This window comes from Mustelus asterias, chromosome 3 (assembly GCF_964213995.1).
Source record: "Mustelus asterias chromosome 3, sMusAst1.hap1.1, whole genome shotgun sequence".
Taxonomy (NCBI): Eukaryota; Metazoa; Chordata; class Chondrichthyes; order Carcharhiniformes; family Triakidae; genus Mustelus; species Mustelus asterias.
The window spans coordinates 151,007,384-151,032,635 of record NC_135803.1 but is presented as its reverse complement, the minus strand read 5'-3'; the positions used below and the strand labels follow the sequence as shown (position 1 = coordinate 151,032,635).

Sequence of the window (25,252 nt, the reverse complement as noted above, 5' to 3'; positions counted from 1 at the left end):
TGTTCTCAACAGGGAATAAGCACTGGCATTTTGACCCATTATGCCTCTGCTAGCTCTTTGAAAGAGTGATCTAGCTCATACTACTCTCCTGTACTTAGCCTCCCCACCAAAAAAAATAAAATTAACTTAAATCTAATAGTTCAAAGTAGCTTTGGCTCAGAGATGCAATAACAAAATTGTCTGTACAGGACTTGTGAAAGGAGGCTAAATTTTTGTTGAAATATTTGTTATTTGATAAATAACATTTTTCCTCATTTCACTTCAAATCAGGGGATGGGCCAGGGAGGGTGGGTGTGATGCAATGCTGAAATTGGTTAAGTATATTAAGATTGACCTCAAATGTTTTGCAGGTCTTTTCTAGTTTGAAATAATACCCAAGCCAGTTTAGTTTTCACGATTGCTTTCATAACCCAAGGTAAATTTACAGTCCACATTGATAAATGACTGTAAACTGTATCAACAGCTGTCTATGCTCATAGTCAAGTTTGAGACTTGTGTGTTGTAAATACTGCAATGCTTAAGGGTTGAAATTTGAAACCAGAGAGATGGTGATTACCAAATATGCTTCACTCCCCACCCCCATATACTCAAATATATTTTCTTAGCTCCTTTGTAAACATGCAAAGAAACAATGCCGGAACATCAGTGCAGCGAATAGCCCAAAATATCCCTCCTACACATGCAACCCGTTTCCAAGCTGTAAACTTCTATGACTCTATAACTCTAATAGTCATCTGACCTCAGCAAAAGAAAAGCAACCAGGGAAACTGTTCAAAAACTTTCTAACAGTCTTACAATAGTGTTACACTTGCAAAACTTATCAGTAAAGGAAGCTGGCTGATACCCATGAACATCTAAATGGCTATGTTCTTGATCTCAAAACACCACTTAAGATATTCGAATGTGAACAATGACAAAGTAATTTGACTTTGACTAAACAAATTCCAGTGTTCCAACAGATATCAAGAATAGTCAGGAATAATTGTTTTTCCCAAGTATAATAGAGTGAGCTCAACTGAAAACAAAATATTTAACACAAAAGGTCAACTGTGTAAGATTCATGGTGGTTACTAGAAGTGCTTTTCCTAACAACCACAAGAACTCTAACAGAACTGTCAAATTGTTTCTCATTTGTCTCAGTAAAGCTCCAACTCCTAATAAGTAAGCAACTTCACCCTGTTAGGATGGCTGTAATATTTCAACTCCAAATGTAATAGAACAAAGGTCTGACTTTATTCAAATGACATAGGGATGACCTACATTTACACAGCAGCATTCACATGGGAAATATCTCAAGAGGTTTTACAAAGAAGAATCCAACAATCAGCTGTGGGCAGATAGGCAAAATTCCGAAAAACATAACCAAACGTATGATTTGAGGAGGCTTTCTAAGCTAAGTGGAGTGAGTGCAAAGCAAAGGGTTGAAAGAGAACTTTATTCGACACAAGTAGATGAAGGCAGGTTTTATAGACAAGAAAGAAAATTGAGTGCCTTATACTGAGAGCAGATGGAGTCAATGAAAGTCAGACTGCGGGAGAACGAAGACCCAATGTGTAACTGGAACTTGGTAAAAGGAATTCAGCAGTGAGGAGGATCAATATTTATTGAATTACCATTTCAATTCTAGTGATATTTACACATGCATTTTATGAAAATTACCAGGTAAATTCAGTAGTCAGTTAATGGGAATACTGGTCGTCGCTGGCTGTCCCTTGATTGGAGGATGATGCCTACTCAGGGTCCAAATCTCTGCCATAGTACTCGACCTGCAGATCTTTGGGCACATGGGGTAGGATGTCCTATGAGGTAGTGGGGTCCAGAGGATTTGCTTCCTTTTCTTTCTTCTCTGCCACCGCTCCACCTCATCACTAAAGTGTTGGGACGCAAAAGCATGATGCAGCTGTTTGAACAAGTTGCCTCCACTCTGAACAATTGGTAACAAACTACTCCCAGTGATCAACATGAATGCTGCTACATTTCAAGGAGAGCTTCAAGGAGTCTTTGAAGCATTTTCTTTCTCCTCCCCTGAACATTAGCCATTTTGCGAGTTAGGAACTGGAAGACGTGCAGCAACAATAGTGAGAAACTCCTGATGAAAGTAACTTTTTCTGTGAGAAATAGAAGCAGGAGTAGGCCTATGGTCTTATTTGACACCAATTAGCAGTTAAGTCCTGGAGGAAAGATGTTGAGTGGGGGAAGGAGGTAACAGTAGCTCGGAGCAAGTGGGAAAATGTTTACTTTTGTTTTCGGCAGCCTCCAGCGGTCCCTGCAAGGGTCCCTTGAGCCCGCTCAGCCATTCAAGATAATCATAGTTATCTTCCACCTCAATTCCAATTTGCTGCATTATCCCCATACCCATTCCTTGCCGTCATACGAACCAACTGAAACACCAGCTTTGCTGACACTCAAACTTACACCTGCTTCTCACAAATATACTTGGAAGAAATGCACAGCATCAGCAGTTTTCATTAAAAACATTTGCTTTTCCTTTTTTTTTGTCTTTTCTTCCTCAACACACACACACACACTTCGAGTGCTGAGCAACACTGCCTTTCTGGCATTTTCTCTTTTTAGTTCACATTTCCAACACACATGAATTTTCAACCTACTCAATGCATAAATTTAATTTCAAATACAGGCATAATATCATATTGCCCTTCCCCCACACAGCTAAATCTAACATTCAAGGCACTGAGAGAATGTCGCATAATTATGTTTCCAAGTATCTCGTGCAACTGTACTGTTGAATTGATCTACAGACTGTTGGCTTGGTAACCCACAATCAAGTATATTTTTATGGTGATGTTGCAAGTTTTTAATTTTGTTGCAAGTATAGATAGAAATTGTAAACAGCAGAGTGAAAAACATGTTTACATTTAGAATATAGAACCCCTAAAAGATGCTGGCATTTGTCAGTTCCATCTCAAGAATACTCTACGTCTTCTCAAAAGGCTGGAGACGCAGGATATAGCAAAGACAATGGCCCCTGACTCCAGTAATGAAGACCTGTGCTCTAGAACTAGCTGCACCTTTAGCCGAACAGTTCCAGTGCAGCAACAACACTGGTATCTACCTTACATACCTGGGCATTTTTTCACATTACGTTCATAAGAACAGGACAAACCTTACCAATTACTGCTCCATCAGTCCCCTTTCAAATAAAGTGATGGAAGGCACCTTCAACAAAGCAATGAAGTGGGACCTACTCAACAATAACCTGTTCACTGATAGTCAGTTTGAGTTCCAACAAGGTCACTCAGTTCCAGACTTGATTGCAGCTTTGGTCAAACATTTGAAAGAAACTGGGGTTAAATGAGAGCAACTGCTCTTGACATCGAGGCATATTTGACCAAGTGTTGCATCAAGGAGCTCTAGAAATAAATTGGGAATGAAGGGAAAAGCTCTCCACTAGTTGCAGTCATATTAAGCACAAAGCAAGATGGAAACACAATAGGAGTTCCTCAGGGCTGTTACCTCAGCCCAACTATAGAACATAGAACATTACAGCGCAGTACAGGCCCTCCGGCCCTCGATGTTGCGCCGACCTGTGAAACCAGTCTAAAGCCCATCTAACCTACACTATTCCAATATCATCCATATGTTTATCCAATGACCATTTAAATGCCCTTAATGTTGGCGAGTCCACGCCCTTACTACTCTCGGAGTGAAGAACCTACCTCTGACATCTGTCCTATATCTATCACCCCTCAATTTAAAGCGATGTCCCCTCGTGCTAGCCATCACCATCTGAGGAAAAAGGCTCTCACTGTCCACCCCATCTAATCCTCGGATCATCTTGTATGCCTCTATTAAGACAGATATCTTCAACTGCTTCAGCAATTACTTTCTCCCCTAAGTCAGAAATGGGAATGTTCGCTGATGATTGCAGTCTCTGTACCAAGCATTACTCCTCAGATACTGAAGCAGCCGATGCTGGCATGCAGGCAAATCTGGACAGCAGTCAGGCTTGGGCTGATCAGTAGTGAGTCGCAAGTGCCTGCCAATGATCTTTTCACACAAGAGAGAATCCAACCATCTCCCCTCAAGATTCAACATCATTACTATCACTGAAAAACCCCACTGTCAACATAACTGAGGTTATCATTGAACAAAAAGTAAACTGCATCAACCACATAAATATTATGGCCACAAGAACAGGTCAGAGGCTGGGAGTTCTGCGGCAAGTAACACCTCCTGACTTCCCTAGGCCTGTCCACAAGACACAAGTCAAGAGTGTGGTGCAATACTTTCCATTTACCTGGATAAATACAGCTCCCACCAACATTCGAAAAATCGCAGCACCATCAAGGACAAGGCAACCCACTTAATTAGCACCTTATCCACCAACATAAACATTCACTCCCTGCACCACTGGCACAGAATGGTAGCAGTGCACACCATCAACAGGATGCACTGTAGTAACTACTCAGGCCTTCTTTGGCCGCACCTTCCAAATCCACAACCTCTACCACCTCGAAGAAGGGCAGCAAACATACAGGAACACCATCTGCAAGCTTCCCTCTAAGCCACATACCATCCTGTCTTGGAATTACATTATCATTCCTTCACCTGGAACTCCCTTCCTACAGCACCGTGGGGGTACCAACACCACATGAACTGCAGTGGTTCAAAAAGGAAGCTCATTACCACCTTCTCAAGGGCAATTAGAGATGGGCAACAAATGCTGGCATAGTCAGTGACATTCGGATCCAATGAACAAATTTTTAAAAATACAGCATTCGTGAATCCATGGCCTTGACTTTTAATTCCCTTTTGCCAGCCAGAATGGTGCATGGGTGGAGTTAGGATAAAGCCAAGACCATAACGTGGACCCTAACAGAAAAGATAGACATCCATGAACCATTTTAAAAATGAGGTGCAAACAATCAGCTAATGGCTTTCTAATCACAACTTTTTTCTAGCAGGGCTAGTTCTGGGGCATGTGTCTTCAGGCCTGTTATCAGGGCCGACAGACCCAATGCCTTCAGCCGTTTTCTAACATCACGCAGAGTCAATCGAATTGGCTGAAGGCTGACATCTGTGATAAGAGGAACCTTAGGTGCAGGCAGAGATGGATCATCTACTTGGCACTTCTTCTTGAATGCTTCAGCCTTGTCTTTTCACTAATGTGTTGAACTCTTCCATCATTGAGGATGGGGAGATTTATGAAGCCTCCTCCTCCTGGCAGCTGTTTAATTGTCCACCACCATTCACTGCTAGATGTGGCAGAACTGCAAACTTGTGATCGGATCTGCTGGTTGTGAGGTCGCTTGCTCGGTTTCTGCTATTTGGTCCTGTGATGTAGCTTCACCAAATTGGCATCTCATTTTTAAGGACGACCTGGTGCTGCTTGGGGCATGCTCTCCTGCACTCTTCACTGAACTGGGTTAATCCCCTGACTTGGATGGTAATGCCAGACATTGAAGTGAGTTGAATACAACGGCAGCATGGTGGCACAATGGTTAGCAATGCTGTCTCTCAGCGCCAGGGACCCAGGTTCACTTCCGGCCTCGGGCCACTGTCGGTGTCGAGTTTGCACTTTCTTCCCGTGTCTGCGTGGCTTTCTTCCGGGTGCTCCGGTTTCCTCCCATTGACCAAAGATGTGCGGGTTAGGTTGATTGGCCATGCTAAATTGACCTTAGTGTCAGGGAGATTAGCAGGGTAAACGTATGGGGTTATGGAATTAGGGCCTGGGTGGGATTGTGGTCAGTACAGACTCGATGGACTGAATGGCCTCTTTCTGTCCTCTAGGGATTGTAACAATTTGGCTGATGTTGATGGCCCACAACCCCAATGGGTGCCCAGTTTTGTGCTGCAAGATCGGTTCTGAATTTATCCCATTTAACAGCGTCACAAAACATGACAGATGGTATCATCAGCAAAAAGACAGACCAGGGTGGTTACTCCTACCAATACTGTCATTCAACAGACCCATCTGCAACAGGTAGACTGGGGAGGACGAGGTCAAGTTGTTTTTTCCCTCACCACCTGCCACAAACTGTTTGGCAATGATGCCCTTCAAGACTTGGCCAGTAATGGTGCCAATCAGCCATTCTTGGAGGTGGACGTTGAAATCTGCCACACAGAGAACGTTGTGTGTTTGCTATGCATAGTGTTTCTTCCAAGTGATGTTCAACTTAAAAGGTGTATAAATTTATTAGCTGTGGTAGGGCAAGAGGTGATGATTAGCAGGTCATTTACTTATCCATGTTTTTCACCTGATGCCATGAGATTTTATGGGGGCCCGGAGTAGGTGATCAGGACTCCCAGGGCAACTCCCTCCAGACTGCAAACCACTGCAGTGCCATTTGGTGAGTCTGTTCATACAGGATATAAAATAGAACAAAGAGGAAAACTGACAGAAGAACAAACCAGCTCAAACCAGAAGTACTGTCCAGAAGCCACACAAAACTGGTACTGGTGATGATAATTTTTCCATGCCCCATTCATCATCTATAATAAAGATGTTGCTTGCTTGTTTTCTGCAAGATTAAAACCAGAACAACATGACAGCAGTTTCTAGCACTTATAACCAACACAATTATGTGGAGGACTATAATGGCTGCATTTAAACATTTCGCATACTTTACAAAGTGTTATTTATAGCTTGTATCATTACTTCTTCCACGTGACAATATAAATGTTAGTACAGAGAGATAGCTTTAACAAAGAGGTCATCTTCATTGGAAAGTAAAGGCCAGGCAAACCACTTAGGAAAATAGTGAAGATTACTGTGAAAAAAGTTAAATTCATCAAATTAAGCCACAGCTTTGCATAAAGCACTGATACATGAATGCTGAAATGTAAATTGATCTGCCGAAAGACCGAGATGACTGCAAGAATACAGAAACATTTGCAATGATGAGAAAATAAATTTATTGGCCGAATCGGTCACAAGTAAATCAAGATTGTCTGAAAAGCATCACAACAATCTCAATCTAGAATCAAACGTGTGGAGTTGATGCACAGCAAATAAGTTAGAGTCAATTAACTTCTAATATACACAAAGTTAACTCATCACACCTTAAGTTCAGACTGCTGTATTTCAACTTTCCTTAAGCATTAGGATTGTCCTTAATGCAAGTTTATAACAAGTATTGTACAAGTTGTACAAGGCCAGTGTTTATCTTTAGCTGAAGTATTAATACAGTACCCAGAGAAATAACACCCTAAGAAGCCAATTTAATTACGGATTAAAATATGATTATCGGCCTCTCATCTTTAATTATTCTTGTTGAGCGTGATGTGATGACAGTGCAGCTAACCAAGGATAAAAGATGTGCACTATGAAGGCCATTGGGAAGTTACTTTAATGCTACACTAACATATAGTTCAATGTTATTACACCCTAAACAACTAAATGACTTTAAATCGTGCATGAATTTAGCTTGCAACTCTTTTAGCAAATCCCTTAAGGTTGGCAACAAGTAATTTGTGGCTTAGAGCAAGATTCTGATTTCTTCGTTGCAAAAATTGAACTATGCTAAACCTGCTGTGTCCCACTGAGGGCACTTCCCAAGGATTCCATCTGGACAAGTAGTAGAAATAGGCAAGGTCAGGTAAAGAGGATGATTTAGAGTTATTGAACTTGCTTAGAATTTAACTGTACCATTCAGAGGTATTTATCAGAACTGGATTATATTTCAGATGCAAAGAACTGTACCAACGGGAACTGCAACATAGACACAGACTGACAACATGATGGAGGGCTTGTGGCTCAGTGGATAATGTTCCTGCCTTTGAGCCAGAAGCTCCAGGTTAGAATCCCACCCCAGGTCTTGATGGCAGGGAAGATGTGTTCATGATGCAGCCAATAGGTTAGACTATCAACCTACAAAATCCTTCCAACACATGCCAATGGCATGCAGTAAGAGTGGGAGACACTCCTGGTCACCCATGGTTGGTGCAGAGTGGCACCCTTCAAACTATAAGCCTCTGGCTACAGGCTAGCGACCCACTTCAGTAGAAACTAGCTGTAGGAAGAGATGAAAGTCTGCATTGCGCATCACTAGGTGCAGGAAGAAAAACAACAGAAACAGCAAGAGACAAAGGGAATTATGTTGATCTCCCACTGAGTAACACAATTTATTATATCATTCACCTTCATGGCATTATTGAGTGATGTTACATCTTCCTATAACTGCCTTTCTGCTTTCTTCTCGTTTAAATCCTTCATAGCCAGTACCTGCCACCTTTTGTTCCCTTATTACTGTCGAGCACTTCTGATTAATTACCTTTGTCCAAGATTTTTTTAAATTATTGTTAACTCATGCGGTGAGTGCTCTTCGAAAACTCAACCTTTGCTCAGCAGTAGCACTCACGACCATGTTCCTCTCAGCTGAGCGCATGATTCAAGATTAACACTTGTAATTTACTATTAGAGGTGTTGACTTTTGGATGAAAGTTTAAACCATGACCTTATTCTGCTTAGAAGTAATGCTTAAAGATGCAATATTGTATTGCAGCTGGAGCCAGAAGTAGGCTGTGGTTTGGGTTCTGTGGCTAGATATACTGGGAAGACAAGGTTGTTTTTGTCTGTCTGACAGCAAGTCATAGAATCCCTACACTGCAAAAGAGGCCATTCGGTCCATCGGGTTTGCACCAACTCTGATAGAACATCTTACCCAGGCTCTCTGTCCTGCCCTTATCCCTACAACCCCACACATTTTACCATTGCTAAACGATCGAGCCTACACATCTTTTGATTTGATTTGTCACATATATTGGGATACAGTTCAAAGTATTGTTTCTTGCACGCTGTACAGACAAAACGTACCATCCATAAAGGAAAGGAGAGGGTGCAGAATGTAGTGTTACAGTCATAGCTCGGGAGTAGAGAAAGATCAACTTAATACGAGGGTAGGTCCATTCAAAAGTCTGATGGCAGCAGGGAAGAAGCTGTTAAGTCAGTTGGTACATGACGTCAGACTTTTGTTTCTTTTGCCCCAACAGTATATCCAGGGTGCATGGGGTCCTTGATTATGCTGGCTACTTTTCTGAGGCAGCGGATGTGTAGACAGAGTCAGTGGATGGGAGGTTGGTTTGCGTGATGGACTGGGTTTCGTTCATGACTCTTTCTAGTTTCTTGCTGTCTTGGACAGAGCAGGAGCCATACCAAGCTGTGATGCACCATAGAAAGCATTCTGGTTGTATCTGTAAAAGTTGGAGAGAGTCGTTGCAGATTGATGGGCTTTCCTAACTATAGTGTAGGCATGGAAGGACTAGGACAGGTTGTTGGTGATCTGGACACCTAGAAACCTGAAGCTCTCCACCATTCCCACTTTGCCCCCATTGATGTAGACAGGGCCATGTCCTCCACTATGCTTCCTGAATTCAATGACTATCTCCTTCATTTTATTGACATTGAGGGAGAGATTATTGTCGTCACACCAGTTCACCAGAATCTCTTTTACTGTACTCTGTCTCATCATTGTTTGAGATCTGACCCACAATGGTGGTGTCATCAGCAAATTTGAAAATAGAGTTGGAAGGAAATTTGGCCTCACAGTCATAAGTGCGAAATGATTATAGTAAAGGGCTGAGGACACAGCCTTGTGGGGCACCAGTGTTGAAGATGATTGTGGAGGAGGTGTTCAATTTACCATGATCAATCCACCTAACCTGCACATCTTTGTGGGAGGAAACCGGAGCACCCGGAGGAAACTCACGCAGACACGGGGAGAATGTGTAAACTCCACACAGACATATAGATAGGTCACCATTTCCTTCAAGTAAACATCGGAAGACCAAAATCAACTGTTCTTGTTGCTTACCAAAATTCGCTGGACTTTTCTTCTGGTTGCCAATCAGTAACGAGTGGTGTGGCTCAGGGATCAGTGTTAGGACTGCAATAGTTCACAATTTACATAGATGATTTGGAGTTGGGGACCAAGTGTAGTGTGTCAAAGTTCGCAGATGACATGAAGATGAGTGGTAGAGCAAAGTGTGCAGAGGACACAATGTCTGCAAAGGGATATAGTCTCAGTGAGTGGGCAAGGGTCTGGCAGATGGAGTACAATGTTGGTAAATGTGAGGACATCCATTTTGGCAGGAATAACAGGAAAATGGACTATTATTTAAATGGTAAAAAATTGCAGCATGCTGCTGTGCAGAGGGACCTTGGTGTCCTTGTGCAGGAATCTCAAGGAATTGGTTTGCAGGTGCAGCAGGTAATTAAGGCAAATGGAATTTTGTCCTTAATTGCTAGAGGGATGGGGTTTAAAAACAGGGAGGTTATGTTGCAGCTGTATAAGCTGCTGGTGAGGCCACACCTGGAGTACTGTGTACAGTTTTGGTCTCCTTACTTGAGAAAGGATATACTGGCATTGGAGGGGGTGCAGAGGAGATTCACTAGGTTGATTCCGGAGTTGAGAGGATTGGCTTATGAGGAAAGACTGAGTAGACTGGGGCTATACTCATTGGAATTCAGAAGAATGAGGGGGGATCTTATAGAAACATATGCGATTATGAAGGGAATGGATAAGATAGAAGCAGGGAAGTTGTTTCCACTGGCGGGTGAAACTAGAACCAGGGGGCATGGCCTCAAAATAAGGGGGAGCAGATTTAGGACTGAGTTGAGGAGGAACTTCTTCACACAAAGGGTTGTGAATCTGTGGAATTCCCTGCCCAGTGAAGCAGTTGAGGCTACCTCATTGAATGTTTATAAGACAAAGATTGATAGATTTTTGAACAGTAAAGGAATTAAGGGTTATGGTGAGCGGGCGGGTAAGTGGAGCTGAATCCACGAAAAGATCAGCCATGATCTTATTGAATGGCAGAGCAGGCTCAAGTGGCCAACTGCTCCTAATTCTTATGTTCTTATGGATCACAAACATTTCTCCAGATTGCATCCCTCTCAGCCAGAGTAAAACCGATTGTACAAAAATGTTCCATCCTGTTCAAACCCAAGTGGAGTTCCAAGCTCCAAACGTTTACCCACCAAAAACACTTACTACTTTTTTAATAACACCGCCTGCCATTATCACTTCTTCGGTCCAAACACCACTGACACCCTCTGCAGAAAGATCTCAGCCGGAAACATTAGGTTAGATTTTCATCCTCACCACAGGCAGCGAGTGTTGGGAAAGTTCCCAGCAGTCAGGAGAAAGTGCCGCAGGCTACATTCAGGTAAGGCTATGTAACAGGCCCACCTCAGTACAGTGGCACATTGTTCCAGTTATAATAAAGGCCCTCCAACCCTTACGCTCCGCAATTCGCCGCACACAAACCCCATGCCCAGCCATCTCGCCTCATGCCCCTCCTCCAAGACCCTTCGTGCCTCCACATGCACCCCATTCACCCCCTATGGCCCCATGCCAAGGTCTGTCCCCTATCCATCCCTTATTAGTTTTGTACGGCAACCCTTCGGAGTCATAGTTTTGGAGTGCAGAAAGAGGCCTTTCAGCCCATCATGTCCATGCCAGGCAAAGCAGTGAGAATTTGGAGATAACAAAGGGAACCAAGGTCCGGTTGCATGCCAAAACCCGGAACTGAACCAGGGACCTTTAGCTCCTTAGTATAACACTCTCCCAACTGAACTATTTTGGCTGATGGCTTAACCCATCCCTAATAGCCCCATGCCAAGCTATTGTACATACATGCACTGTATAGACCCAATGATCCCTACAGTTGGAGCATAAGCAAAATAGGAGTTAAGTCATTAATACCTTTCCACTTTAAAAAAAAACTTTTTTTTTTACTGCAGTTCAATAAAAGCACCAATCCTCCAGATCCTTTAACCTATTAGTAGCAGAAAGCACAAGCACTTGAAACTTCTTTGTTGCAAATAAAAATTGAGAAAGTGACAGCATAGTCATAGAGCCTGAGCTGCCAATTAAATAATGCTTTCCCTGGAGCTCAGCTGTTACACCAGGCTAATGGATTTCTAGGCTTTCACCAAGCCTTATTACTTATCTTTTCTAACATCCTTTTATAAAGCTTCTCAGAACCATCTTTCCATCTGAGCCTTCAAGTCATCCATCGCTGGCTTAGAATTCCATTCCTCGCACTAAGACTCTGTTACGTCACAGAATTATTACAATGCAAGTGGCCGCCATTCGGCTCATTGTGTCTGCACTGGCTCTCCAAGTGAGCATTATGACTTAGTTCCATTCTCCTGCCTTTTCCCTTGTGCACATTTTTTCTCCTCAAATAATTGAGTGCCCTCTCGAATGCTTCGACTGAATCTGATGTAATGAGTAGTGTGCCACATGGATCAGTGATGGGGTCTCAACTTTTTACATTTCTATAAATTATTTGGATGAAGGGACTGAACGTATGATTGCTAATTTGCTAACGACACAAAGATAGGTAGGAAAGTAAATTGTGAAGAGGGCCCAAGAAAGCTACAAAGGGACGCTGATAGATTAAGTGAGTGAGCAAACATCTGGCAAATGGAGTATGTGGACAAATGTGAAAATACCCATTTTGGCAGAAGAATTAAAGAGCTTATTATCTAAGTGGTGAGAGATTGCAGAGCTCTGAGGAGCAGAGGGATCTGGGTCTCCCAATGCATGATCACAAAAAGGTAGTACGCAGTTACAGAAATTAGAAAAGCTAATAGAATATCATTTATTGTGAGGGGAATTGATTACAAAAGAAGGGAGATTATGCTTCAGTTGTACAGGGCATTGGTGAGACCATATTCAGAGTATTGTGTACAGTACTGGTCACCTTATTCAAGGAAGGATGTAAATCACTAGAAGCAGTTCAGAGAAGGTTTATGAGAATAATACCAGGAACAGGCAAGTTGTCCTATAAGGAAAGATTGGAGAGGTTAAGTTTGATCTATGGTCTCACTGAATGGTGTAGTCAGTTTGAAGGGCCTACTCCTGCTCTAATTCGTATGTTCATATGCCTCCACCACACTTCCAACCACTCACTGTGAAAAAGATATTTCTCATCACATTTGTTTCCTGTGAAAATCACTAAATCTGTGTCCTCTGTCCTGTTACGAGCAGGAACAGTTTCTCCTCATCTACCCTGTCTTTTCTCTCCAAGGAGAACAATTCCAACCACTCCCATCTATCCTTATAACTGAAGTTTCTCATCCCTGGAACCATTCTTGCAAACCTCTTCTGCACACTCTGCACCTTTCCTGTATTGTGGCACCCAGAACATTACACAATACTCGAGCTGAGGCTAACTAGCGTCTTGTACAAGTTTAGCATAATCTCCTTGCTCCTATACTCAATGCCCCAATTAATAAAGCCCAGGATGCTTTATGCTTTATTAACTGCTCTCCACCTGTCCTACCACCTTCAATGATCGAGGCACATGTACACCCTGGTCACTCTGCTCTTGCACCCTTTTAAGAATTTTACCTCTTATTTAATATTACCGCTCTGTCTTCTTCCTACCAAAATGCATCACTTCACATTTCTCCGCATTGAAATTAATCAGCTGTCTACCTGCCCACTCCACCAACTTGTGCAAAGAACAGTACAGTACAGGATCAGGCCCTTCGGCCCACCAAGTCTGTGCTGACACAGATGCCTCTCTAATCTAATATTTTCTTGCTTCTACGTGGTCCATATCCCCAGGCATTCACCACCCTCTGAGAAAAACTTGCCCTTTACATCTCTTTTCAACTTTCCCCCTCTCACTTTCAACCTATGCCCCGGAGTAATTGATCCTTCGACCCTGGGAAAAAGACTCTGACTCTCCACTCTATCCAAGCCTGTCATAATCTTGTAAACCCCGATCAGGTCCCCCCCTCATCCTCCGACACTCCAACGAAAACAATTCAAGTTTGTTCAATTTTTCTTCAAAGTTCATATCCTCCAAACCAGGCAACATCCTGGTAAATTTCTTCTGCACCTTTTCCAATGCAACAACATCCTTCCAGTACTGTGGCAATCAGAATTATACACAATATTCCAAATGCGGATCCAGGCGGGCTTCATAAAACATCGTGAAGTTTTTGACCTGAACCATAACAAGTAGAGTCTTTGGGATTTCACTTTATGTTGGCTGCCAGTGTTTTCTCATTATCCCTCTTCACTTCGATGTTATGCTCTTTCACCTCCCTTCTGAACTTTGTATTCCTCTTGGTTCTCAACTGTATTTTCTACCTGACACTTGTCATACATTTTCCTGCTTTATCTTGGTTTCAATCTCCCTTTTCATCCAGGAAGCTCTGGAATAGTTTGTCCTACCTTTCCCTTTTGAGGTAACATACCTTGTCTGTGCTGAACTATTTCTTTTTTGAAAGAAGCCCATTGTTCAGTTACAATTTTTCCTGCCAACCTTTCACTTCAGTCTGTTCAGTTCAACTCTATTCTTGCCCCATTGAAATTTGCTCTCCCCAGTTAATTATTCTTACTCTGGATTGCCCATTTTTACCATCATCCAAAACCTTATGATACAATGATCACTGTCTGCTAATGGTTCCCCCACTAATAATTGATCTACTTGGCCCACCTTGTTTCCAAGAAAGAGGTCCTACAATGCATCCTTTCCTGTTCGACTGGACACATGCTGCTGTAGATAACTTTACGGAACAGCCTAGAAATGTTTGTCCCCCTCTGCCCTTAACAGTACCACTGTCCCAGTCCACATCTGGGTAATTAAAGTCCCCCATATAACTATAATATTTTAATCTCTTCGCAATTTCCATGCAGATTTGTTCCTCTAAATCCCTCCTACTAGTTGGAGGTCTACAGACTAAACCGCGGAATTTAATTGCGTCTTCTTTATTCTAGTTAAATTGATTCTACCGTTGAACCTTTTGGGACATCCTCTTTCTCCAGCATTGCAATGCTCTTCTTTTTCAAGAAGCAGTTATATATAGCACTTGGCACAAAGGGGATCAAAGGATATTTGGGTGTGGGGGGGGGGGGGGGGGGGGGGGGGGGGGGGGGGGGGGTCAGATGATCAGCCATATCATCATAAATGGTGGAGCAGGCTCAAAGGGCCTCCAATTTTCTATGCTTCTATGTTTTCTTCCTTTCCCATCTTTGGGAACACCTTATACCTAAAAAAATATTTAAGACCTAGCCCTGCCCTTCAGCCAGGTAGCAATTTGAACCTGTAATTCACCAAATTTATTCACTATACTTTGTGCATTCGCATACATATACCTTTGAACACTTTAGATTTTAACACTGACAAGAATTAAAATGTGTTACATTCACTTCCCTCTTTAACCTCAATCGGTTAATTACTCAGGTTCCTAATGAGACAAAGCATTTCACACATGCCAGGAACAAGGTGAGAAGTACTCAGGGCAATCACAGAGCAGATGGGCTCAGGAGGAACATCTGGGCTTGATAAATAGGCAACCAGGTGAACGAACACAAACTGAGAACCCACCTTGTCTAAATAGGAAAGCAAATAAGTGTTCTCTGGGTCAGAAGATTCTGGATTCAAATTTCACACATCTTGTTAGATGTACCATCTTTAGAATAAACCACAATGCCCAATTAGATGTTCAATATCCTAGCATTACCTGAAGAACAGAGCTGTGCCAAGATATAAACAAAACATCTTGACTAAAACTGGTGTTACAGAGGCACGCAGTTTTTCTGCTTTCATAACTTAGTGTGATAAAGAGCTAGCGAAATATCTCTTTCTGGCTTCCTAAAGGTTGAGTTTTATCAATATGCTTTGAACCAAAAGTTAACTTTTTAACTTTAGTTAACAAAAACAAAAATTTGCTCTGGATTTAAATGTCCTCCTCAAGGCTGGCACGCTATCTTCATCTACACAAGATCCTTAATCCTTTTAAAGCACGCAAAACATCACTAGGATTCGAGGCCACAGCCTCAGAGAAATGGGACAACCCTTTAGAACCAAGATGAGGATAAATTTCTTCGATCAGAGGGTGGTGAATGTGTGGCATTCATTGCCACACAAAACCGTGGAGGCCAGCTCACTAAGCGTATTTTAAGACAGAGAGATAGGTTCTTGATTGGTAAGGGGATCAAAGGTTATGGGGAAAAGGCAGGAGAATGAGGTTGAGAAACTTATCAGCCAGGATCGAATGGTGGGGCAGACACGATGGGGACAAATGGCCTGATTCTGCTCCTATATCCTATGGTTAACATAAGGCCTTAAGTCATAGTTCAGCATGGATTTACAGGAATTAAGTGTGCTGATAAAATTTGAACCAATGCTTTCTATAAATATTATCACTTTTATTTCCAGTTGAAATACGCAAAGCAAAATCTGTACCTAAAGTAAAAACAAGGGAAACCAGGAGTAGCAATCTTCGTCTAAATGGATTTTGATAAATTCTACACAGCAGTCATATCAACATATTTGTTATGTCGACAGTGCACAGAGAGGTTTGGGTGAATTAGGGACCAGTAATTCCTTCCTGCTACAAAGTCAGCAAGCAGGAGGGATAAAGTATTTGGATTGTTCATTTTCTACACAAAATTTCAATTAACTGTTTATTTTTTTCTTAAAATGACAAATGTTTAATGAAACCTTTGATTAAAAAGGAGCATTTTTGCAGACTACAATTTCTGGGAGAAATCGTGAAAACATGTGTAAAGTGACACTGAATAATTACATTGTGCTGTTCTATATCAGAGAAGACAATGGGAGCACATATTGTTTAAGGAGTCCACATGAAAGAGTCCGTGACGTTAATGAACATAATACCCTCATTGTTTCCAGCAAGTCACTCGTTGACAAAAAAAATCACTGGTCCCTAATTCACCCAAACCTCTCTGTGCACTGTCGACATAACAAATATGTTGATATGACTGCTGTGTAGAATTTATCAAAATCCATTTAGACGAAGATTGCTACTCCTGGTTTCCCTTGTTTTTACTTTAGGTACAGATTTTGCTTTGCGTATTTCAACTGGAAATGACCCTGGGTTAATAACTGAACACTTGGTTTGATTTGTCACGTGTTAATAAACAGTGAAAAGTATTGTTTCTTGTGCGCTATACAGACCGTACATAGAGAAGGAAAGAAGAGTGCAGAATCTAGTGTTACAGTCATAGCTAGGGTGTAAAGATGAACTTAATGCAAGGTGGGTCCATTCGAAAGTCTGATGGCAGCAGGGAAGAAGCTGTTCTCGAGTCGGTTGGTACGTGACCTCAGACTTTTGTATCTTTTTCCCGACGGAAGAAGGTGGAAGAGTGCGTGTCCAGGGTCCTTGATTATGCTGGCTGCTTTTCTGAGGCAGTGGGAAGTGTGGACAGTGCCAATGGATGAGAGGCTGGTTTGAGTGATGGACTTAAATTTAAAAAATATATTTATCTACTCAACTTTAGACTGCCTTATAGAGCCTACTTTCAGAAGTAAAAAGACTCAACTGAAAATGTTCAATTCTGTCTTCTGTTGAACGTGTACAGCTAAACCATCCAGTCATATTTTCCACAAAACTCACCGACGGTTAATTCACAAAATTTGACAAGAACAGGGAGAATAAAGACAGGATTTTCAACTAGCAAAATAAAAACAAACAAAATTGGGCATTCCATTTCAGGTCAAGATAAACAGGTTCCTCAATGGCTGAGCTGCTTTATAGATGATTAGTTAAGTCTTCGGATGAAGTAGACCAAACTTTCAATTGCCAGTTTGTGCTGAATTAGCCAATCTCAGTCTGAGAAGCTAAAGTAGTGCTACAATTTAGCTGAGAGATCCACACCCAATTTACATCCAGCAATTCCCAGAAATCATACACAGCTGGACAGAACCAGACTTAGTTCTGATGACATTCAGGGATTAAAAGCTCGTGCATAATTACTGTCACAACAACAACCTCAAGTTATATAGCAACTGTAAAGTAGCGAGTCAACCCAAACTTGAAAGAAATACCGAAGTTATCACATGAAGTTATTAGGACAGGTGACCAATAGCTTAGATCAAAATAACAGATTTTAAGGAATATCTTAAAGATAAGTAGAGGGAAGCAGGAAGGAAATTCCAGGCCGTGGAGACAAAGCAGAGAGACTAATGGCACAGCAATAAAAATCTGGGAAAGCCAAGAGGCCAGAATTGGAAGAGCAGATCTCAGAGTTGTCAGGCTGGAAGAAGTGACCAAGATAGGGAGGGACGAGGCCATGGGGAGGTCTGAAAAGTACGATGACATTTTAAAAGCGAGGTGCTGTCGGAAAGGAGCCAACATAGATTAGCAAGCACGGGGGTGTATGATGAACGGGCCTTAGTGAGCATTGGATACACGCAGCAGAGCTTTGGATGAGCTCCAGTTTCACCTATAATATGGTAGAATTCTTCGTCAAGGTGGATAGTGACGTAGTTGATTCTTAGACCAGGGTCCTGAATCTCAATAAAGGTAACTGTGATGGTATGAGGCATAAATTGGCCATGATAGACTGGGAAACATTACTGAATGACAGTGGACAGGCAATCGCAGGCATGTAAAGAATGAATAAATGAACTTCAAAAGTTGTTTATTCCTGTTTGGTGCAAGAGTGGGAAGGGAATTGTGGCCAAACCATGGCTTACAAGGGAAATTAGAGTTAGTATCAGATTTAAGGAAGCAGCATACAAATTGGCACGAAAAAGCAATCTGCGTTATTAGTTCATCCACTTTATTGCAAATGCTCCGCGCATTAAGGCACAGAGTCTTTAAGCTGGTCTTTTTAACAATGTTTGTCTTGCTCCTAATATTTTTCCCTATAGCCGTTTGAATTTTGTCCTGGGTTTCTCTGCCTATTACTTTTCTTATTCCCTTTTCTACCTTTTGTTTTTGTCCTTGCTCCCTCCTTCTCTGACTCCTTACATAGATTCCCATCCTCCAGCATATTAGTTTAAACCCTCCCCAACCGTTGTAGCAAACAGTTCCCCGCGGACATCAGTCCAGTCATACCCAGGTGTAACCTACCCAATTTGTACAGATCCCACCTCCCCCAGGTATCTGAAACCCTCCCCCTGACACCATCTCTTCAGCCACGTATTCATTCAATATATCCTGTCATTTCTACTCTGACTGCCAATAACAGGAAAACAGATTATTACTTGAATGTGTAAATTGAGAGAGGTGGATACTCAACAAGATCTTGGAGTCTTTGTGCATCAGTCGCTGAAAGTAAGCGCACAGTACAGCGGGCAGTAAAGGTGGCAAATGGTATGTTGGCCTTCATAGCAAGAGACTTGGGCGGCACGGTAGCACAGTGGTTAGCACTGCTGCTTCGCAGCTCCAGGGTCCCGGGTTCGATTCCCGGCTCGGGTCACTGTCTGTGTGGGGTTTGCACATTCTCCTCGTGTCTGCGTGGGTTTCCTCCGGGTGCTCCGGTTTCCTCCCACAGTCCAAAGATGTGCGGGTTAGGTTGATTGGCCAGGTTAAAAATTGCCCCTTAGAGTCCCGAGATGCGTAGGTTAGAGGGATTAGCGGGTAAAATATGTGGGGGTAGGGCCTGGGTGGGATTGTGGTCGGTGCAGACTCGATGGGCCGAATGGCCTCCTTCTGCACTGTAGGGATTCTATGATTCCATGATGACTTTCAAGATAGGGATAGGGATGTTTTGCTGCAATTGTATAACGCGTTGGTGAGGCCACAGCGAGAGCATTGTGTGCAGTTTTGGTGTCCTTATCGGAGAAAGGATGTTCTTGCTATAGAGGGAGTACAGCGAAGGTTTACCAGGCTGATTCCTGGGATGGCAGGTCTGTCATGAGGAGAGAAGAAATTGGTTAGGGTTATATTCACTGGAGTTTAGAAGAGTGAGGGGGGATCTCATAGAAACTTACAAAATTCTAACAGGGTTAGACAGGGTAGATTCAGAACGAATATTCCCAATGGTGGGGGAGTCCAGAACTAGGATAAGGGGTAAGCCTTTTAGAACTGAGGTGAAGAGAAATTTCTTCACCAGAGGGTGGTGAATGTGTGGAATTCGCTACCACAGAAAGTAGTTGAGGCCAAAACGTTGTCCGATTTCAAGAAGAAATTAGATATAACTATTGGGGCTAAAGGGATACGAGGGGAGGGAGGGGGGAAATCAGGATATTGAATTTGATGATCAGCCACAAATCAAAATTAATGGCTGATCAGGCTCAAAGGGCCGAAAGGCCTACTCCTGCTTCTAGTTTCTATTATATTTAGTAGTCAGTCAGGTTTAAACACAGCGGTGTCTAATTTTCCAACCAAACACAATACGATTTCAGCAGTCTTGGAAGTGAATGCTGGACTTGTTTCTGTCATTGTTTATCATATTTCAACAGCTTGTGTTTATTGGTGATCATGCCCCCTTTTATGGAACAGAATTACTTTCAGGAGCTTACTCAGAATCCCTACAGTGCAGGAGGAGGCCTATCGGCCCATCGAGTCTGCACCGACAACGATCCCACCCAGGCCCTATCCTTGTAACACCATGTAATCCCCCTGACACGAAGGGGGCAATCCCACCCAGACCTGTTCCCCATAACCCCAAGTATTTACCCCGCTAACCCAACTAACCTGCACATCTTTTGAGTGTGGGAGGAAACCGGAGCACCGGGAGAAATCCACGCAGACATGGGGAGAACGTGCAAACTCCACACAGTCACCCAAGGCCGGAATTGAACCCGGGTCCCTGGCCCTAAAATTCAGCAGCGCTAACCATGTGCCACTGTGCCGCCCTACTCCTGCCTGATATTATGGCAGTGGTGACTTGAGGTGGTAGGGGCAAAACTACTTCATGATTAGGGAAGAGCAGTTGGCAAATTTCCCCAATAGCATCCAGCAGAAGTACAGCTTTCTGATGCAGTGAAGATCATAAAAGTTAATGGTCTGTTGTTCTGTGGACCCTGGTGACTGAGTATTTAAGGGTAGGATACCCTCTGTGATGGAGCCTCCAATCTATACTCCTTCATGTTCTCCTTTTATGGTAGAAAAGCTGAGGGCATGCCAGCTGGTATTTTAGTACAATGAGGTACTTTGGAAATATGGAAGACAGTATTTGGAAAAACAACACAACTTTTCTTTGTGCCTTATAATGTTTTGTTGCTGTTTTTTGTCTCAAGTACAAGTTTACACACTTGTGCTTAGGCACTCTAACATTACCCTATACTCCTGAAAATTACAAAATCCAGAAGTATCATGGTCACAAGTATTCTGGACTAGAAGTTAAAGTTCATAAATAATTGTTTATAACCATGGAGGGGTAGGAGAGAAACACAGGCCCTGATGCAGTGGTTTCTTTCTCTATTCCAAATATGCTGTATAGCATTTTCTCTCAGGTAACCAAATCACAAACATTTCACATACTTAAAATATAGCTTTTAGTTTTGTTAAGCAAATTTATACAATATTACACACACTTGTAATGAAAACTGTTGATGCAATACAAGGAACATTTTCAGACAATAAGCATTTCTGATGATAAATATGGGACTGAATTCTGGTGCAATATGTAGACACTAAGTGTTGACAGGCTCGTTGGCCATAGTGGAGTAGGTATCACAAGCTGATCCAGATCACCAGATATCCATATGTGTGCACTTTCCAGCACAAGTCAAGAGAGGGCATTGTATCAGTTCTGGAAGGCTCAGGATCGCCTGACAGGCAACGTGAGGTAGGCAATAAATGCTTGTGATGCCCAAAAATCACTCTCAAGAAGGAACGTTTACGAGGCTTTCACTTTCTAAAAAAATTCTGCATTTCCATTCCTCCTACCAATGTGGATAATTTCACATTTTCCCACAGTATACGCCATTTGTTATGTTCTTGCTCAATTACTTAATCAATCTACATTCCTTTGCAGCCTCTTTGAATTCTCCTCATAGCTTACATCCCTTAAATGTGCTTATATTGTCAGCAAACCTGGGTACGTTATATCTGGTCCCTTTGTCTGCCACTGAGCAGCAAGCACAGAGTAGTGATGTGCAAACCAATGTGGAACAATAGCAATTCCCCTCATCATTGAGGTGCCTCAAGTTGTATCCAACCTAGTCAAGATTGGTATATTTCCATTTGGGGAGAATGCTCAAGTATCTCAGCTCCTGGTCTCAACAAAGTATGTGGCATAATCAATGCACAATAATTAAAAGCACAAAAATATCTAAAATAACATACAGGTAAATAGCTGAGACTTATTCAGAGCTCAGACGATTACAAAACACAAATGTAAGCATGATAAATTATGGTAACTTACCTGGTCGAGATTTTTGAACAGAAGGATGTCCTTACAGGCTTCCTGTAATCTAGTTCGCTGATCATCTGACTTTGGGTGAACAACCTGAAACAGAAGGAAGAATACTTTTAGAAAAGTAATACATTTGCTTCTTTCAGTCCATTCATGGGTTGTGTGCATCAATGGCAAGGCCAGCATTTATTACTCATTCTTTGTTGCCCTCTAGTAGGTGGCGACGAGCCACCACCTTGAAGTTTTGCAGTCTGTGTGTTGAAGGTTCTCCCAAAGTTCTGTTGTTAGGGAGCGTTCCAGGATTTTGACCCAATGACGGAATAGTGAGATATTTCCAAATGTGCGACTTAGAAGGGAGCCTGCAGACCTTAGTGTTCCCATGCTCTGCTACCCTTGCCCTTCTGGATAATCATAACAGGTTTGAGAAATGCTGTCAAAGAAGCCCTGGTGAGCTGCTGCGGTGCATTTTGTGGATGGTACTCATTGTCGACCAATGGCTTGGAGTGAATATTTTAGATGCTGGATGGGGTGTCATTCAAACTTAAAATTTTGATTTTTGTTGGTGCTTCCCTCATCCCCTATCACTGGCTTGTGCCTTGTATATGGTAGAAAGTATTTGGGGAGTTGGGGGAAGATAATTATTAATCCGACAACATCCAACTTTTGACTTGTGCTTGTAATCACAGTATGGCTGACTCCTTGGATGATGACAGTAGAGGATTTGGTAATGGTAATACTGTTGATCACGAAAGGAAGTTGGTTGGATTATCACTTGTTCATGATGATCATTACTTGTCACTCAAATGCTAGGCAATCACATCACACATTAGCCGAAGCCTTGCTGCATGTGGGCACAGACCGCTTGATTACCTGTTGCAAATGGAACTCAACACGGTGCTATCATTAAAAATCCCCACTTCGAACATTATAATGGAGGATTGTCATTGGTAAAACAACTTAAAAGGTAGTTGAGCCAAGTACATTGCCCTGAAGGACTCCTACAACAATGTCCCGGCCTGAGATGATTGTCCTCAAACAACCACAGCTTCCTTTGTGCTGGGTATGGCTCCAGCTAGTGGAGGGCATTTCCAATTCCCATGGACTTGAATTTTGTGGACACCTTCATGCCACGCTCCCTCAAATGCTGCCTTGACAAAGACAATCAATTTCACATCACCTTTGAAGTCAGCTCTTTTGTCCATGTTTGGAACAAGGCTGTACTGAGCTCTGGTGTCGAGTGGTCCTGGTAGAACCCACAATAAGCATTAGTGAGCAGCTTATTTGAGAGCAAGCCATTTAATAATACTGTTGACAGACAACACCTCTATCACTTTGCTGATGACTGACAACATCATAGAATCATACAGTGCAGAAGAGGCCCTTCGGCCCATCGAGTCTGCACCGACACATTAGAAACATCTGAACTCACACCTAATCCCATCTGCCAGCACTTGGCCCATAGTCCTGAAATGTTATGATGTGCCAAGTGCTCATCCAGGTACTTTTTAAAGAACGTGCGGAAACCTGCTTCTACCACCCTCACAGACTGTGCATTCCAGACCGTCACCACCCTCTGGGTAAACAAGTTTTTCCTCACATCCCTCCTAAACCTCCTGCCCCTTACCTTGAACCTATGTCCCCTTGTGATTGACCCTTCAACTAAGGGGAACAGCTGCTCTTTATCCACTCTGTCCATGTCTCATAATCTTCTCCACCTTGCTCAGATCACCCCCTCAATCTTCTCTGCTCCAACAAAGCAACCCAAGCCTCCCCCACCTCCCTTCATAACTCAAATGTTCCATCTCAGGCAGCATACTGGTGAATCTCATCTGCAACCCCTCCAGTGCAATCACATCCTTCCGATAATGTGGCGACCAGAACTGCACACAGTACTCTAGCTGTGGGTCACTGTCTGTGTGGAGTTTGCATGTTCTCCCTGTGTCTGCATGGGTTTCCTCCGGATGCTCCGGTTTCCTCCCACAGTCTGAAAGACGTGCTAATTAGGTGCATTGACCCGAACAGCTGCCGGGCTGTGGCGACTGGGGGAATTTCACAGTAACTTCATGGCAGTGTTAATGTAAGCCTACTCGTGACTAATAAATAAAAAAACGTTTTAAAAACTGTGGCCTCACCAAAGTTCTATACAACTCCAACATGACTTCCCTGCTTTTGTAATCTATGCCAAGTGATAAAGGCAAATGTCCTATATGCCTTTTTCATCACCCTACTAACATGCCCTTCCTCTTTCAGAGATCTGTGGACAAACACGCCAAGGTCCCTTTGTTCCACAGAATTTCTTGGTGTCCTACTATTCATTGAGTATTTTCTTGTCAAATGACTCCTTCCAAAGTGCATCACCTCAGACTTTTCAGGGTTAAATTCCATCTGCCACTTATCTGCCCATTCCGTCTATGTCTTCTTGTGGCCCAAGACACACTGTCTCACTGTTAACCATCCGTCCAATCTTTGCGTCATCCTAATCAGGCATTCATTGGCCAGTTTGGATTTATTCCTGCTCATTTGTGGACAGGACATAGCTGGGAAATTTTCTATTTTATTGGATTGCAAGCTGTAAATATACTGGAACAGCTTGGTTAGAGATTTGGCTAGTAAGCTCTGGACTTTAAAGGCTACAGTGGAAATTGTCTGGTGCCTATATCTTTTGCTGTTTCCAGTACACTCAACCTTTTCTTCCTGGAGTTAATCAAATTGGCTGAAGACGGACTTCAGTGATGGTGTGAACCTCAAGTGGAAGGCAAGCTGAATAACTGCCAATACTTCACAGCCTTGTCTTTACCACTCGTGTTGGGCTTCATCATGAGGCCTCTTCTTCCCATCAGTTTTTAAACACAATTGTACCACAATTCAAAACTGCATGTGGGAGGACTGCGAAGCTTCTAACACATGTTACAGCCTAATATAATTTTAAGTATGTCTGGTACTGCTCCCTGCCATGTTCTTCCAAACTCAAAAAGGATTGGTCACCTGGCTTGATGATCATGGGAGAGGGAGGGATACCCCAGGCCATCAAATTATAGATTGAGGAGTACAATTCTACTGTTGAAGATGCACTGAGCCTCACGGATGCACAGCTTTGCGCTGCCACAAGAACAGAAAATGCTGGAAAATCTCAGCTGGTCCAACAGCATCTGTGGCATGAGAATAGAGCCAACGTTTTGAGTCGAGGTGGCCCGTCGTCAGAGTTGTGG

General features: G+C 42.7%; 1 protein-coding gene across 1 annotated transcript in view; it reads right to left on the bottom strand.

Moving 5' to 3' along the window:
• Positions 1-25,252, bottom strand: part of prkar2aa (protein kinase, cAMP-dependent, regulatory, type II, alpha A) — a 323,658-nt gene that overhangs the window by 86,942 nt on the left and 211,464 nt on the right. The window contains exon 10 of the mRNA XM_078209955.1: positions 22,053-22,136. Within this exon, the coding sequence (XP_078066081.1) occupies positions 22,053-22,136 (84 nt within the window). The remainder of the gene's footprint in view (positions 1-22,052; positions 22,137-25,252) is intronic.